The 16,213-nt window shown below is 39.2% G+C and overlaps 1 protein-coding gene across 1 annotated transcript in view; it reads right to left on the bottom strand.

The window, feature by feature from the left end:
• The window catches only part of PCNX2 (pecanex 2), a 229,616-nt gene that overhangs the window by 114,922 nt on the left and 98,481 nt on the right, over positions 1-16,213 (bottom strand). The window contains exons 17-18 of the mRNA XM_026649526.1: positions 4,826-4,935; positions 2,216-2,312 (exon numbers count right to left, since the gene is read on the bottom strand). Coding sequence (XP_026505311.1) covers positions 2,216-2,312; positions 4,826-4,935 — 207 coding nt within the window. The remainder of the gene's footprint in view (positions 1-2,215; positions 2,313-4,825; positions 4,936-16,213) is intronic.

Genomic DNA, 16,213 nt, shown 5'->3' with positions numbered 1-16,213 from the left:
GTAATCAACCGTGGGGATGCCTATAGAAATTAATTATAATGCTAGGAAGCTCCATTCTCAAAGTTGAATGGTCAATTATCCATGACAGCTGTTTTGTAATTCCAGTTTCCAAAGCTGACAATTCTTACATAGCCATTCGAGCAGAGAAAAAATAGTAAAGGTCATATAGCTAAACATTACAAATGCTATATTGATTACTACTAACATGAATATGAAGTCATTATACAACACAACAGATTTATTTTAATATTTAAAACCTATTTGCTTTCATCTTGGGAGGTGAACCAGTTATTTATATCTTAAATGTATTGATTAAAAAGGTGCTAATTTAGCCTGAATATTATGCATGCTTTATACATAGGTGAATAGGCCAGTGGACACTGGACATTTTGTTGCACTTTGCCATCTTATACAGTTGACAGTGGAAGAAAAAGCTTGTTTGGGCCATTACACAGGGGCATGCTGAGGGAAACAAAAGGGGGAAGGATATGCTATTAAAATTTCTCCTTCTGGTCCTCATGTAACAGTGTACCCAATTCCCAGATTGATCAAAGTTCTTCTTACAGAGGATCTGAAAGCTATTTTTAGTTTGCTTTTGAAAATTAATCAAAACCAGAGCTGGTTACGATAGCACACTCCCTTAACTATAATGGAATAAGATCAGAATGGATTGTTGTTTGAATGTTTCCCTCAAATATGATGCACATATCTTTTTAGCTGTCTACACTCACCAATTTGCTATACTGGCATTGCACTGTGAGGAAAAATTGTGGCGAACTTACTTAACTTGGCTCAACTATTTATTAAGACATAGGTGCCAGCCACTAAAGGGTTTAGGCAGAGCATGTATTAAACTACAATCGCAGTCTCCTCTTCAGGGAGTACTATCTGGGTCCCAGCATGGAAGAGTTAGCACTACATAAACCAATTTAGACTTGTGCACATCTGCTTACATTAATATATAAACTGGAGGAAACCCAAACACAGGAAGAAAGGAAGGTACAGCATTAGGAGGCCCTTGTAGCAGCCAGTAAAAACAGCCTGTGTTTCTGGAAAACTACGTGAGATGTCAAACGTGTGTAGCAGAAATGTGCAGCTGACAAGCACCATGTGAAACCAATTCCCTGGCAGAAAAGAGCACCAAGAAACAAATTCAACCACGAAAAGGGACCAAGACACAAAGGCCCTGTCTATATTACCAGTATAGCCATGCCAGAGCACTACAGTGGAACACAGTTATCCACTTTTCCTAGTTACATGGTTCCAGTCTGCAATATAGTCAGGACCTTAACTGTGTTTTTAACCAGATCCTCATCTGCACTCTGAAATGAAATTATTGTAACCAGTTCAAGGGACGGCCATATTGTTAACTGGGTCAGTCTCCTGACATGGTTCAACTTGTAGAATAGATGAGGTCGGACTGTACACTTGCCTTAGGCAATGAGCAATAAGTGGAAGGGATGTGTGGGTTATAAAATCAGAAGTAAATTATGCCTCCCACTATACCTACAATACAGTCAACCAGTTCATAGAAATCAATTGACAGTGGATTGTGCCCATAAGCTACATACCAAAAACACCAGAGCATGTAGCCATGCTTTATAATAAACATTTTATATCTTTGCTTAGAAGCCTCCCTCCATTAATAGCCAGACCTCTACTATGCACTTTAACCAAGTAAAATAATTAAGTTTAACAGAAGATGTGGCTTTTACACCAAGCAATAAAGTAGCGTATTTTCCATGCACTCCTTAAACACTACTTACTCCCACAGATACTTACACTTTAGGGATTATCTAGCTCCCCAGTGCTTTGAGGTGGCCATTATGGATGCTGTGCTGAGGAGAAGGAAAGGTTTCTAGAAGCAGGGCAATTCAGAACTTTTGGAAGGAATTAGCCACACCTTAACCCTTCTGGGAACCCCATCTTTGACCAGCCTGAACTCCTGAGGTATCCACCTTCCCCTGGGGACCAGTCACCAATACTTTCCTAAGGCCATGTCTACAGTGGCAGAGTTTTTTCGCCGAAAGTTTTGTCAATGATCAAAAAGCGCTAAAAGAAAATGGTTGCTGCATGTTCACACTGTCTTCCTCTGTCGGCAGAGCGCATCCACACTTGAGGCAGTAGCGTCGACACTTGAGCATAGTTAAGGGATTCCACATGGGTGGATTGCAGGTTTCCAGTACATAAAATAAATAATTTTAAAAAGCCTTACCACTGACTCTCTCATCTTCTCTGGGAGTGCATCTGTTGATGAATCTCTCAAATTTTGACGTAGAAAGTGAGGAAAAAATTTACATTGAATAAGGGACCTATTACAAAAAACATTTGTTAGAATACTTCGGAATAACCGCTTTTCAGCTAATGGGGTTATATGCCCTTAGACATTTTAGAGCCCAACTTTACCCTTACATACGCAGTAACTATTCTACTGCTGCATAGCAGGGGATTGCTATAGAAAAGCTGAAAAGCTGACCAGGGCAGTGTCAGCTTCCTCACCGATAAGGAAGTGTAGTCTAGAATCAGCACAGTAGCATTAATTGGAAAGGGACCATGTGAGAGGGTAGTTCAGTTCCATGCCCTTTCTAATCTTTGACCACTACTGAGAATGCTGGCAAGGGGGTTCTTTTGTGCCACTTCTGATGTCAAACACTGATATTACAAATAGGGTGACCAGATGACCCGATTTTATAGGGACAGTCCCGATACTTGGGGCTTTTTCTTATACAGGTTCCAATTACTCCCCACCCCGTCCCAATTTTTCACACTTCCTATCTGGTCATCCTAATTACAAAGGGCAAAATGCTCACCTCAATATAAATTACATGTTCATCCTCATTTTAGTTTTACACAACACCTTCTCCTTCATCTTAAAATTTATGCTGTAGGCCATTCCTTAAATACTGTTTCCAATCCCCTAAACTCCATTTAGTTAAATTCAGAGTCATTACAAAATATCTTAAACCTCTTTTTGGGGATTATACATTTTAATCATGATTATTCAATGAATACTTGATGTTGTTGTAGAATCAGAAACTCATATTTTAATCTCAAACAAGACATTTAACAACCATTTGAACTGCTGAGAATTTGATTAAGGTCGTTAGGGGATTAGAAACTAGATTTAAAAGGTGGCCAAGCAATGAATTCAAGGATTCAAAACACCTTATTTAAAACAAAAGATACGAGTTTTTGTTTAATTAAAGACATTAATGGACTGGGAATTATATCCTGAAGAAAATACACATTTAAAATCTAAAGAACTCATTCTTGAGTGCTTATTTGGTATTTTTCTGTGTGTATTTTACACAAGAACTGATAGTACTTCACCCCACAACCATTTCTGTATTCTATAGCATCCTGTAGAATGAGTTATATGTCACTCGTAGTGGACCTGATCCAGAGCCCATTGAAATAAATGGAAAGATTCAATGGGTTTTGGATTAGGCTCCAGGAGAGTAAGTGGAAGCACTTCTTACTGCACTTCCACCTCAGACAGAATACAGCAGGGATCATGAGGATGACAGGATTTACATAAACCACACTGAAGAACTTAAGAATTTCAGTTCATGCCACAGGTCCTTTTCACCTTCCTTCCCATTCCTGTTTCCTCCTCTGCATATAATAACTCCCCATTGTCTCCCTCAGAATTACCTGGCTCTCTCTGTGAATGCCCGAAAAAGGCCCACACCAAGATGGCATGGGGTCACATGTTTCTAGTTGCATCTCTGCTTCTGTCAGCCCAACCTTCAGATCACCATGTTGCTTGTTCTACACTGGTTCTTCACTGTCCCTGGACTCAGCTTTAAATGCTTACTACCTTGAAGAGCAGTTAACATCAGTGGAGAGGCAAAGGTGATGGAACTGACACTAGAAAAGAGTTGTGATCAGGTCGTGCACCCCAAGGGTCAGAAACTCTTCCTCTTGCTTCTTAAGTGCTTCCTAATGCATCTCCCCAAACCCTGATAATTAACCTGTCCCCAGGTGGCATCCATTGGGGATTAACTAGTTCCATAAGGGTTAATCATATAATTCCCAGACAGCAAAATCTGACCCAAAGAACTTAGTACTGATGAAAGGTACTAGATTTATTGCCCAGGTGGTTGAAGCCCTTTATTCATTTACCGAACTGGTACACCATGGGCAGCAGGTGTGAACACTTCCCATTTCATCAAAGTACTTTGGGTACCTAGTGATGAGAAATTGAATCGTTTGGTTTCTGTTTATTCATTCATTGTTCTTTCTGCTGAGACAACTGACAGCGGCACCATTTAGTGACAAATCTGATGATAGTTTTGCAATGGAGACAGCTGGCTACTGGAATGGACCAAGACCAAAATATATTTCATACAAGCTACCAAACTAATGACACTATCTTTCAGCCACTGACAGCAGTCTTTGGCCATGATCCAGCAAATGCTTCACTTTACTATTGTACATCATCTCATTGATTTCAATGGGACTACTCATGGTAGTACACTTAAGCACATACATAAACGTTTTCAGGATCAGTACCTTATTTTGTACCATTTATCTAGAGGTAAATGTGTATCTTATTGCTAGTCCTTGAGATATCCAGTCCCTCTCAAAAAAGAGTGTTTTCTAAAACACTGGTATAATAACCATAAAAGCCCTCCTTTATCATACTTTTTCAGTATGTTTCTTTCCACTGAGACCCAAGTTTACACAACCAACTTTGTTAGAAGATGCCTTAAGTCACCGAATTCAGAAATCACCATCTCCAGACTTAAATATCACCCTGTGCAAGTTATAGTTTACATGCCATACAATATAACCAATAAAAAAAAGTTTACTGACAACTTACATAAGTACAGATGGATCACTGCTTTGCCTGCTAAGATGATAAGAAAGTGCAACTAAAAGGCCACAGAAAGCAGAGAACAGTGCTGGAATGTGTCGAGCATCCCATGGTTCCTAATGGGAAGGACAAAAAGCAGAATACTTTTATGTTAGGAATGCAAAACTTACTTTTTAAAGGAAGCTAAATCCTACATACAGTGCTAGATCTACAGTACTCAATACATCATATATCAAGGAGTTATAGTTCTATCATATCACAATCTATTATTGTGAGAATGGCTGAGATGTTACAGACATACTTTAGAATTACACAAACTATATACAAAAATATCTCCATAATCAGCAATTAGAAAAGAAACTGGAAAACACATGAAAAGCAGATTTCTCCCCCTCTAAATAAACACCAGAGGCCAAATTTATAATCCTCATTAAAAGAACAAATTAGAAATGTGAGTAAAATAAATTGCATTTTATTTGCTAAGCCTTAAAATCAAAGGTAGTTTACTCGACCTTTGGCAAGCTCTCTCAATAGCCTGCATAAAATCATAGAAAATTAGGGCTGGAAGAGACCTCAGGAGATAATCTAGTCCAACCCCCTGCTCAAAGCAGGACCAACCCCAACTAAATCATCCCAACCAGGGTTTTGTCAAGCTGGGCCTTAAAAACCTCTAAGGATGGAGATTCCACCACCTCCCTAGGTAACCCATTCCAGTGCTTCACCACCCTCCTAGTGAAATAGTTTTTCCTAATATCCAACCTAGACCTCCCCCACTACAACTTGAGACCATTGCTCCTTGTTCTGTCACCTGACACCACTGAGAACAGCCTAGCTCCATCTTCTCTGGAACCCCCCTTCAGGTAGTTGAAGGCTGCTATCAAATCCCCCCTCACTCTTCTCTTTTGCAGACTTCTCCTCGTAAGTCATGTGCCCCAGCCCCCTAATCATTTTCATTGCCCTCCGTTGGTCTCTCTCCAATTTGTCCACATCCTTTCGAGGGGGGTGGGGTGGGGGCGCAAAACTGGATGCAATACTCCAGATGTGGCCTCACCAGTGCCAAATAGAGGGGAATAATCACTTCCCTCAATCTGCTGGCAATGCTCCTACTAATGCAGCCCAATATGCTGTTAGCCTTCTTGGCAACAAGGGCACACTGCTGACTCATAACCAGCTTCTCGTCCACTGTAATCCCCAGGTTCTTTTCTCTATGACTGCCGCTTAGCCAGTCAATCCCCAGCCTGTAGCAGTGCATGGGATTCTTCCATCCTAAGTGCAGGACTCTGCACTTATCCTTGTTGAACCTCATCAGATTTCTTTTAGCCCAATCCTCCAATTTGTCTAGGTCACTCTGGACCCTATCCCTACCCTCCAGCGTATCTGCCACTCCCCACAGCTTAGTGTTATTAATGAAGATGTTGAACAAAACCGGCCCCAGGACCAACCCCCTGGGACACTCCGCTTGATACTGGCTGCCAACTAGACATCGAGCCATTGATCACTACTCGTTGAGCCTGACGATCTAGCCAGCTTTCTATCCACCTTATAGTCCATTCATCCAATCCATACTCCTTTAACTTGCTGGCAAGAATACTATGGGGGACCATATCAAAAGCTTTCCTAAAGTCAAGATATATCACATACACTGCTTTCCCCATATTCAGAGAGCCAGTTATCTCATCATAGAAGGCAATCAGGTTGGTCAGGCATGACTTGCCCTTGGAGAATCCATGTTGACTGTTCCTGATCACCTTCCTCTCCTCCAAGTGCTTCAAAATGGATTCCTTGAGGACCCGCTCCATGATTTTTCCAGGAACTGAGGTGAGGCTGTAATTCCCCGAATTCTCCTTGTTCCTTTTTTTAAAGAGGAGCACTATATTTGCATTTTTCCAGTCATCTGGGACCTCCCCCGATTGCCACGAGTGTTCAAAGATAACGGCCAATGGCTCTGCAATCACATCAGCCAGCTCCCTCAGCACCCTCGGATGCATTAGATCCAGACCCATTGACTTGTGCATGTCCAGCTTTTCTAAATAGTCCTTAACCTGTTCTTTCACCACTGAGGGCTGCTCACTTCTTCCCAATACTGTGCTGCCCAATGCAGCAGTCTGGGAGCTGACCTTATCTGTGAAGACCAAGGCAAATAAGCATTGAGTACTTCAGCTTTTTCCACATCATCTGTCACTAGGTTGCCTCCCCTATTCAGTAAGGGTCCCACACTTTCCCTGACCCTCTTCTTGTTGCTAACATACCTGTAGAAACCCTTCTTGTTACCCTTCACATCCCTTGCTAGCTGCAACTCCAATTGTGCTTTGGCCTTCCTGATTACCCCCCTGCATGCTCGAGCAATATTTTTATACTCCTCCCTAGTCATTTGTCCAAGTTTCCACTTCTTGTAAGCTTCCTTTTTGTGTTTAAATTCCCCGAATATTTCTCTGTTAAGCCAAGCTGGTCACCTGCCATATTTGCTATTCTTTCTGCACATCGGGATGGTTTGTTCCTGCAACCTCAATAAGGATTCTTTAAAATATAGCCAGCTCTCCTAGACTCCTTTCCCCTTCATGTTATTCTCCCAGGGGATTCTGCCCATCAGTTCCCTGAGGGAGTCAAAGTCTGCTCTTCTGAAGTCCAGGGTCTGTATTCTGCTGCTCTCCTTTCTTCCTTGTGTCAGGATCCTGAACTCAACCATCTCATGGTCACTGCTGCCCAGGTTGCCACCCACTTCTATTTCCCCTACCAATTCTTCCCTGTTTGTGAGCAGCAGGTCAAGAGGAGCATGGCGCCTAGCTGGTTCCTCCAGATGGACAGAGAGATATGCCAACTTCTATAGGCAATGTTAATGTAAACAGCAACATGCAAACAAAAAATGCAGGTATGAACAACACTCTTGCAAGGATCAACCACTCATTATTATTTATTATTAGAGGGGGTAAAACAGTGGTTACCATTGTTAAGGCTCAGCTCCAGCATCCACTTTCAATTGTTCCTAACTTTCTAAAAAAATGCTTTTTGGGCTAAAATTTTCTATGTTTATTCTCAACTCAGAATATTCATGGAAACTTTGATGATAATTAATTGATGCCCAATATCTTAAAAATGGCTCCATCAAATACATACTTCACAATATGACTGAGTCATAATCTGCGTCCGACACAGTGCAGCTACACACTTCCCCACACATGGGTCTTATGCCAAAGCCACAATTGACCCTTGGGTGTGTAACTTCTTTTCCAAAACTGAAATACATTGAAGAGCCTTGCAATTTCAAAACTACTTTATACTGTATGAGACATAACTCCTTCCCCTTCCTAGTATTAAATAAACCCTAGATGATCATATATATTCTTTACATTACTTTAATAGTCCATTATGTCATGCACCTCTCTGTTCTTAGCCTGCCCCCCCCCCTTCTGCAGCTAGTTACCTCTTTACTGCTCTTCAGAATTAAACTACACAGCAATCAGGGAAAGCACATTCTATGCCAATGCGGTATATTTTACAAAAAATGTGGACACAAAATGGTTCCATTTCTCTAGCATCAGTGTAAATGAACCATAACCATTTTGTCATTTTTCTTCCTGACTAATGATGTCTGGTAGAGCTCTAAATTTAAAAAGCTGAAAGAACAACATAGTCAATAATTGGACAATGATTCTTCTCCCCGGGGGAAAAGGAATGACAGGGTTTCACTCTTGGATGGTGATGTTATCTGTCATTCTGGAGAGGGAGTTTGTATTCCTAGTTGCCTTCATTCTGTTTAGGTGATGTCTTGCTCTTTCATTCCATATACAATTTTGACTTTGATCCACACACACAAATAGTGGTTTTTAAAGCAAGTAAAATGCAGGTGCAGGGTTAAGGATGAAAGTGATGAATTAAATAAACACTTAGGCTGAAAGAAAAAAAAAAGTTCTGTTTCACCAGAGGTTCACCTACTCCCAAAATAACCAATTAAAAGGAGAAGAGCTTCTCTGGAATTTAAAAGTTTGTAGCCCTAGAAATAAAAAACTATTTTTTTTTTAAAAGTTAGGCATAGTAGAAGTATCCAAACAAACAGAAAACCCACTTTCTCATGTCATTTGTCCCCTTTTTTAAAAGAAAAGACTTCTCAAGCCTGATACACCTTTACGTTTCAAAGGTACTTTGTAGTAAATCCTGCTCCCCACTCAACACCAGAGAAGGTCCTGCACATGGTAGAATCATTGTTGTAACATTTAGTAATCATGATTGTTTTGATTCAGAAAATCCCCCTCATCGCAGATAGCTAGTGCAGGCTGCTGCTACCATATCAGGAGTGAAAGTATAAAGGCTGCAAGAGTTGCATGGTCACTGGCTGCAGTGTAGCTGGATGCTGAGACAAGCATCAGTTGTGTAAGAGGTGACGTACAGGTTCTGAGTTTTAATCCTAACCCTATATATTTTAGCAACGCATGTTGAGAAATGATTTTGCAACTACTTATAATTTTATCATCATTCAGACATTTTTGTCCCTGCTCCATCCTAGACACACAGTACTCTTCTTTGAGCACAATTTACAAGGCAGGTTTTGAAATTCAGCTGTTTTTTATTCCTTTATTTTTAAAGACATGATAACAATAAGTGGGAAAACCCCCTCACCTCATTCTTGTAAAATATTTACCTCTTGGCTGAGTTCATACAAGACAAACTTTAGCCAGAAATAATTTTTCTGAAAGTTATGAGCAAGTGGAACTGAACTGAAACGTCTCCACAAATTTAACCATAGTATTTTGTTACCAAGTGTATTCTATTTTCAATGAACGTTAATGACTGAGGACTGTCAGTTGCCCTAGGAGCATTTATTATGCTCATTAGTCCATTTATGTCAATCCAGAAGTAAGAATCATAATGTTGATTTATTTAGATGATCTGTTGATGGCAGAAAAGTTATTAGAGTGAAGGGAGGAGCTCCCCATAAATTTCTGCAAAGCTACCTCATTGTTCTCCTTCAAAACCTTCCTTTTATCTCCTGTTCCATGGTGCCTACAAAAAAACTTGGCAACTGTTAAGCCACTTGTGGGCTGAAACCACTGCCGATTATGCTGACTATCATGGTCTCACTGTTTCCTCATAGTCCCATCTGGCTGTATACATCTGTTGTCTCTTCTCTTATATTTCAACTGTAAGCTCCTTGGGGCAAGGACTGTCTTTTTTTGTTCTTTGTTTGTACAATGCCTAGCATAATGGGGTCTTGGGTCCATGACATGAGCACCTAGATGATACTGTAAAACAAATAAATAAATAATAAATTGTATTGAATTTGCACTGAGCCCTTACTGACATCTTTGTAGTTGTCATAAATCTCAAGAACATTATTAGGATCCCCAAAAGTATCCAAAAATGGTAACGCTTTTTATATTTATAAACCTTGAAAACAGGCAGTGTTAAAAAGGAAGTTTCCATGTGCTTGGTTTGACCTAAGTTTCAGCTAGTTTTCAATTTATTAGTTATAAAACTCTAAAAATAGGGGGTTAGAAAGGAATTGCCAACAGATTTTTCCATTCAGCTTTACTATGTGGCACTGTATAGTAATATACTTTCATTCTCTCACACATAAAACTAATCTTGGACCTTCTCTGCTTCTACAAACAGGTTTCTGCAAACACATTTTACTATTATTTTTGTTAAATCCAGAAGATAATATTTTCATCACCAGTGAAAAACACTGAAATACAACAAAGATGGGTTTTTGGACATGGATATGGTTACAAACTACTTACTACTCATTGCAAAGCATAGTATTTGACGGCCCTCTTCAAAATTTACATCCTTAATAGCTCTTGCCTGGACCCCAAGGGTCTCTAAATTGGGAAATATATGAATTGATGAACCTGTCTCCAGAAATCTGCTTGAAGTATTTTATGTTGTTGAAATAAAACTGCAATAAGCCTATAATTCTATATTTGGTCCCTTACTCATCTGGGAATTCTATGTATACACGAGGGTCCATTCGGTCTTGTTTGAAAACATTTTGGGGGCAGTTCTAGCTGTCTGAAAGGGAGCTTTGCATTCTATTTTTTGCCACGGCAGAGCTTTAATTAGCACAAATATATACCAAATTATTAGTGCATGGATGAAGTTAGTGTTCTTAAAAAGCATGTATCAAGAAGCACTGCTCCACTCATTATTATGACTGCTGAGTTTGGGCCTGAATCAGACTACAAATCAAACTATACTAATTCTGAGATGTTATGAATGGGGCTTAGAATAGGCACTGAAATTTAGAAACTGCCCACCAAAAACCATAGATAAATTATTTTGTAATATTTGATTCCAGGCATACAGCACAGCTACTTACATACTGATTATATACTTCTGATGAAGACAATTTGCAATTATCTAGAGATGGAACAGGCCACCCATGCCACTTATAGAATGAGTAAATTTACTTCAGATTAATATTTTCCCCTAGATCCAGTATCTGTTTTTTCCATGATGACTAAGATAACCCATATGTTCCTTAAACAATTAAAAGAAACTGTACAAAAATTAATCTGGATCTTTATAAGCCACAAATCAAAGTCAGTGGCTATGTGGTGCAAATAGGGTTAATTTTAAATGGATGCCAAATCATTTATTTTAAAAATTACTAAAAATATTTAGTTTAGCAAAACAAGAAGTAGTAGGCCAGGTCTTAATAATTTACTGAGTTTACTCCCAACTCAAGGATGTGGCTCCCACTATTTTAGTTGCACGGGTTTGTGTGTGTGTGTGTGTATGTATGTGTGTGTGTGTGTGTTGCACGGGTTTCTGTGTGTGTGTGTGTGTGTGTGTGTGTGTGTGTGGTTTTTAGAGACATTAGAGAACCATCAATATTGAGACCAAGCAAAATAATCAGAATTATTAATCATGGCTATTTTATTATCAAAGAAAGGAAAAGTAAACTTTAAGCATTAAACCTTATGATAAAATGGTTACATCCATTACAATCTCTTCTGTATGTCTATCTGTGGAGAGCTTTTACCAGAGATTACACCCTTAAGCATGAAATGCCTCTGGGGGCGTTCTTTCTTTGGTAAATTAAGACTAAAGTATCTTGTTTCCTAAAACTACTGAGAAATACTGTCTTAAGTATTTTGGGTCTTATCTATACAGAAGGATAATACCCTCTATAAGGGTGTCATTTCTAAAGCACACTAATGTGTTGAGCATTCACTGGTCCGTGTGAACTCTGCTGGTGTGTTTTAACAGTGCTATTTGAAACAGCATTACATTGAAGTGCACTAGGGAACCTTTAGTGTGTACCAGCAGGGTCTACATACACCAATTAATGCGCAAACATATTAGTTCTCTTTAGAAATCACACCCCTGTAAAGTACATTCCTCCACTGTGTAGACAAGCCCTTATTAGATAATTTAAAACTGTTTACGTATGGGCAACAGAATTTGTCTAATGGCAGGTGGATCCTGTTAGTTATTATAAATAACCAAACAACTTACAGTTGGGCAAAGTAAGCAATCTTAACTAAATCCTATGAAATTGAAGAAAATATTTAAATCAGTTACTTAGAAGAAGCCATTTAAGGAGCTGTTTTAAAACAGGCTAATTACGAATATTAAGAATCTTAAATCCAATTTAATCCCATTATTTCTCTGTTTACCAATGTTTAGTCCCTGTCTCATCTTGGTCTAACCATTTAGTGATTAACAGGAGAAACTGTTAATATTTTAAGTTATCACAGCATTTCCATATCCTAACAAAATTACAAGAGATTTAAAATCTAATCCCTTGGCAGTGTTTTGGTTAATTTTCTCTCACCAATCCCTGTTGAAATCTTGGGGAGGTTTCTCTGGTTGGTTTCTTCTTGAGTCTTTTCTGTTCTTCTAAGCTCTTTGTAGTAGCTTGTTTTTAGAGATGGACAGGATGAGTTGTGGAGTGCTTGCTGTTTAAGCATGGTTGCAGAGGTGCTCACTTCAGAGTTTTTTTTATACTCTTCTCCTTCCTATTTCCATGAAATTATAGAAAAATTACCTCTTCCAAGCTTGTTTAGATTCAAATTGGTTACTATCATTTCTTCATTGGCTCCATACCGTCAGGGTTGGATTAGGTGACACTTTCAGCTCCTGAACACGCAGTCTATTTAATGAATATGCAACATTTCTAATTACCTTTGTTCTTCATGTAGCGGGAAAATCCCAGATAATCTTTTGAAGTTAGAGGTTAACCTTTTCTTTTCATTCAGTCCATTTTTGAAATCTTTCTTCAATTTTATTAGAGTTCAACAAGAAATGAAATTCTGTTTTCAAAAAGTCCAAACACTCCTATTCTTCATATGAAAGTTTTTAGTTCTCAAAACAATCATCCTAAATTAAATAACTCTTAGAAAGCCAGTAGCTTAAATAGTTATTTAAAAAGTTGTTGATTCTTTTATAACAATTTTTGGAGAAATGATTCTTCAGGTCTGTGTAGGTGAGGGGGTTGCTTGCACAGTGCCAGTAATTAATTAATTCCCCATTAATATAAATACTCTATACTTAAATGGCTTCTTACATTAACTAGCTAGCTCAGCAAGGTTATTAAATTCCAAGCATTTTACCATTAGCAATTAAATTAGGAAATTATATTAGGAACTTTGCACTTAACTAACACACTTGAAAATATTCCAATCAAAATTATTTCCCATTTCAATATTTAAGAACTAAACAAAAATTTAAAATATTTCCAACTATATATGTTTTTTCCTAGAGGCTTTTAAAGAGACAAGCAGAAGTTTTTCTTTGAAAAGAAAGGTTGGAGGACCTTCGTATAGGTCCACTTTACCCCTAGGTTTTATGGTTTGATAAGGCTCTTCAGTAACTCTTCTCTTTGACATCCATTTTATGTGTACTAGTTGCAGTCTTTACAATTAAAATGCCTATCAAATATTTTATACACAGCACCAATCACGACAACCAAGCTTACATCCATTTCTCAAAACACAGTATAAAAGAAATTCATGGAGAAAATTAAAGCAAATTTAAAATGCAGCTTTTCTGAATTTGTATAAACACTCTTTGGGGTAATAAACATGGTTTTATTGCTAAGGAGGGGTTAACTTCTGGACATTTGCTTGTCCTTGGGGACAGAAAGCAGAAACCTTATGCAATTTCTTTTAGCCAGCCTGAACATTTTATAACATAACTAACTAAAACATACACAGATAGTGTTATATTTTCTAGCACCCTGGCTATAACATAATTGTAGCTATATCTTAATATTCAGTAAAAGCGCAAGTAAGTTTGTAATGGACCTAATATTTTAAAAAACAAGTTATAATAATTTTTGCATCCATTTTGAGGTCTGTCCACCACAGTGGGAACAACATAGAAGAGAGGAATCTGGTGATTCCAAAATATTTCATGGTGTATTATTATTCCTCAAAACAGAATGCTGACGGATTGGTTGCAGCAAGGTAACCAATTAGAATGGTAAAGACGAAAAGTGACACTGCTAAACCCAGCACTCTGAATAATTGTGGGGAAACAGGAAGATATACCTAAGGGTTTAAAAGAGCATCCTTAAATATTTGGGGACAAGCCAGAGAACAGCTCAAGAGGGCAGAAAACGTCAACACATCATGCAGTCCCATTCCAATCAATCAGATTCCACATTGGTGAATTTGGCTCTGCATCTCCAAACTGATGAATACAATATCTCAGAATAAAAACACCTCCTCCAGGAAACAGAGAGAAAACCTCTTCATAGACTGGGTTCTAGGATGGCTAGTAGGACTCTCAATTTCTGTTGACGCTTACAGAACTAACATGTAGAGCAGAAATAAAGAGAGGCTGAAGAGAACATGCATACTTTCAAAACTAAACACGTTACCAACCGCTTCAAAAGAGAAAGCTTTATAATTGATACTGTTAGATACACTAATGGAAGGAATGACCAAAAGAGCCAATGAAACCCTACCCAGGCTATTTAATTTTATAGGAGCTATAGCTAAAAAAATAAATTAATAAAAGCCAGAAAGAATTGGAATGATGCCTTGCAGGATGATATAACTAAGTGATGGTGAGGAGGAATAAAAGAAAATGTCCTTGTAACCAGGCAACAAAAACAAGTATTAGCAATCTATGGACTGTGACATTTATGTTCTCACCCTGTAAAAATCAATCAAATTAATATACAGTAGTCTGAAATGTAAGACTGAGATAGGCAGCTGGTGTCATTTTGTTCATATGATGTGGAAGTGTCATGTGGTATAAGATTTATGGAAAGATATTGTGCAGCAGCTGAAGGTTATAACCAAATTAAAATTTTGCCTAGCTAATAAACTCTGCATGTTTCAAGGTCACTTAGAACCACCACTACACTTGGTGGCTTCTGTACACAAACTGTGTCAAAAAGAACATTATGACTCAAAAACTTTCTCCCCTCATGAACTTTTCTGCTGATTGATCCAAGGCATATCAATTATAATATAATACCCACTATTCAATAGGGATGCACACTGGGGTCAGCTAGTGTGGAACATCTTGCAGGATTACGGCCTTGAATTCCTGTTATTCCTTTTTGGAGATTTTTGCTATTATGACTTTAGTTGTGGCCAATTACTCGGAACAATTTTTTTTGTTATTGTTGTGACAAAGTTCCTCCTCTGCCTTGGTGGGTCCTGCGCTTTGCTCACCTCAGAGGTTCACGGCAGCCCTCAGTTTGGCTGCTTCTGCTAGAGGCTCAAACCTGCCATTCACTCAGCTAACCTCATCACTGGCCAGCATGGGGGAAAACGGAGAACAATCTCCGCAGTCTCTGTTGTCCCACCTAGTGGGTCAGGGACAGGCCAGATCCCTTTCCAAATTAGACCTTCCCTTCTGGTGTTTCTCACAGACCAGGTCAACTCCTCCTGTGTCCGATCAAGAGTTAGGGAGGATGGGGGGAACCCGGGCCCGCCCTCTACACCAGGTTCCAGCCCAGGGCCCTGTGGATAACAGCTGTCTACGTCTCCTGTATCTGCTGCATGACAGCTACAATTCCCTGGGCTACTTCCCCATGGCCTTCCCCCAGCACCTTCTTTATCCTCACAGCAGGATCTTCCTCCTGAAGCCTGTTCACGCTTGTACTCCTCAGTCCTCCAGCAGCACACCTTCTCACTCCCCGCTCCTTGCTTGCCCTCCTAACTGATGGGAGGTCCTTTTTAAACCAGGTGTCCTGATTAGCCTGCCCATCATAATTGATTCTAGTAAGTTCTTAATTGGCTACAGGTGTCTTAATTAGCTTGCCTGTCTTAACTGGTTCTAGCAGGTTCCTGATTGCTCTAGGGCAACTCCTGCTCTAGTCACTCAGAGAACAGAAAACTATTCATCTAGTGGCCAGTATACTTGCCTTCTACCAGACTCCTGTATTCACAGAGCAGTGAGCACGGGCGTGTACTTGGCGTGGTTTACCCGTCCCTG

Source organism: Terrapene carolina, unplaced genomic scaffold, assembly GCF_002925995.2.
Source record: "Terrapene carolina triunguis isolate 2854851 unplaced genomic scaffold, T_m_triunguis-2.0 Scaffold85, whole genome shotgun sequence".
In the NCBI taxonomy this organism is placed as follows: domain Eukaryota; kingdom Metazoa; phylum Chordata; order Testudines; family Emydidae; genus Terrapene; species Terrapene triunguis.
The sequence above is the reverse complement of the archived record's forward strand: the minus strand, read 5'-3'. Positions and strand labels throughout refer to the sequence as shown.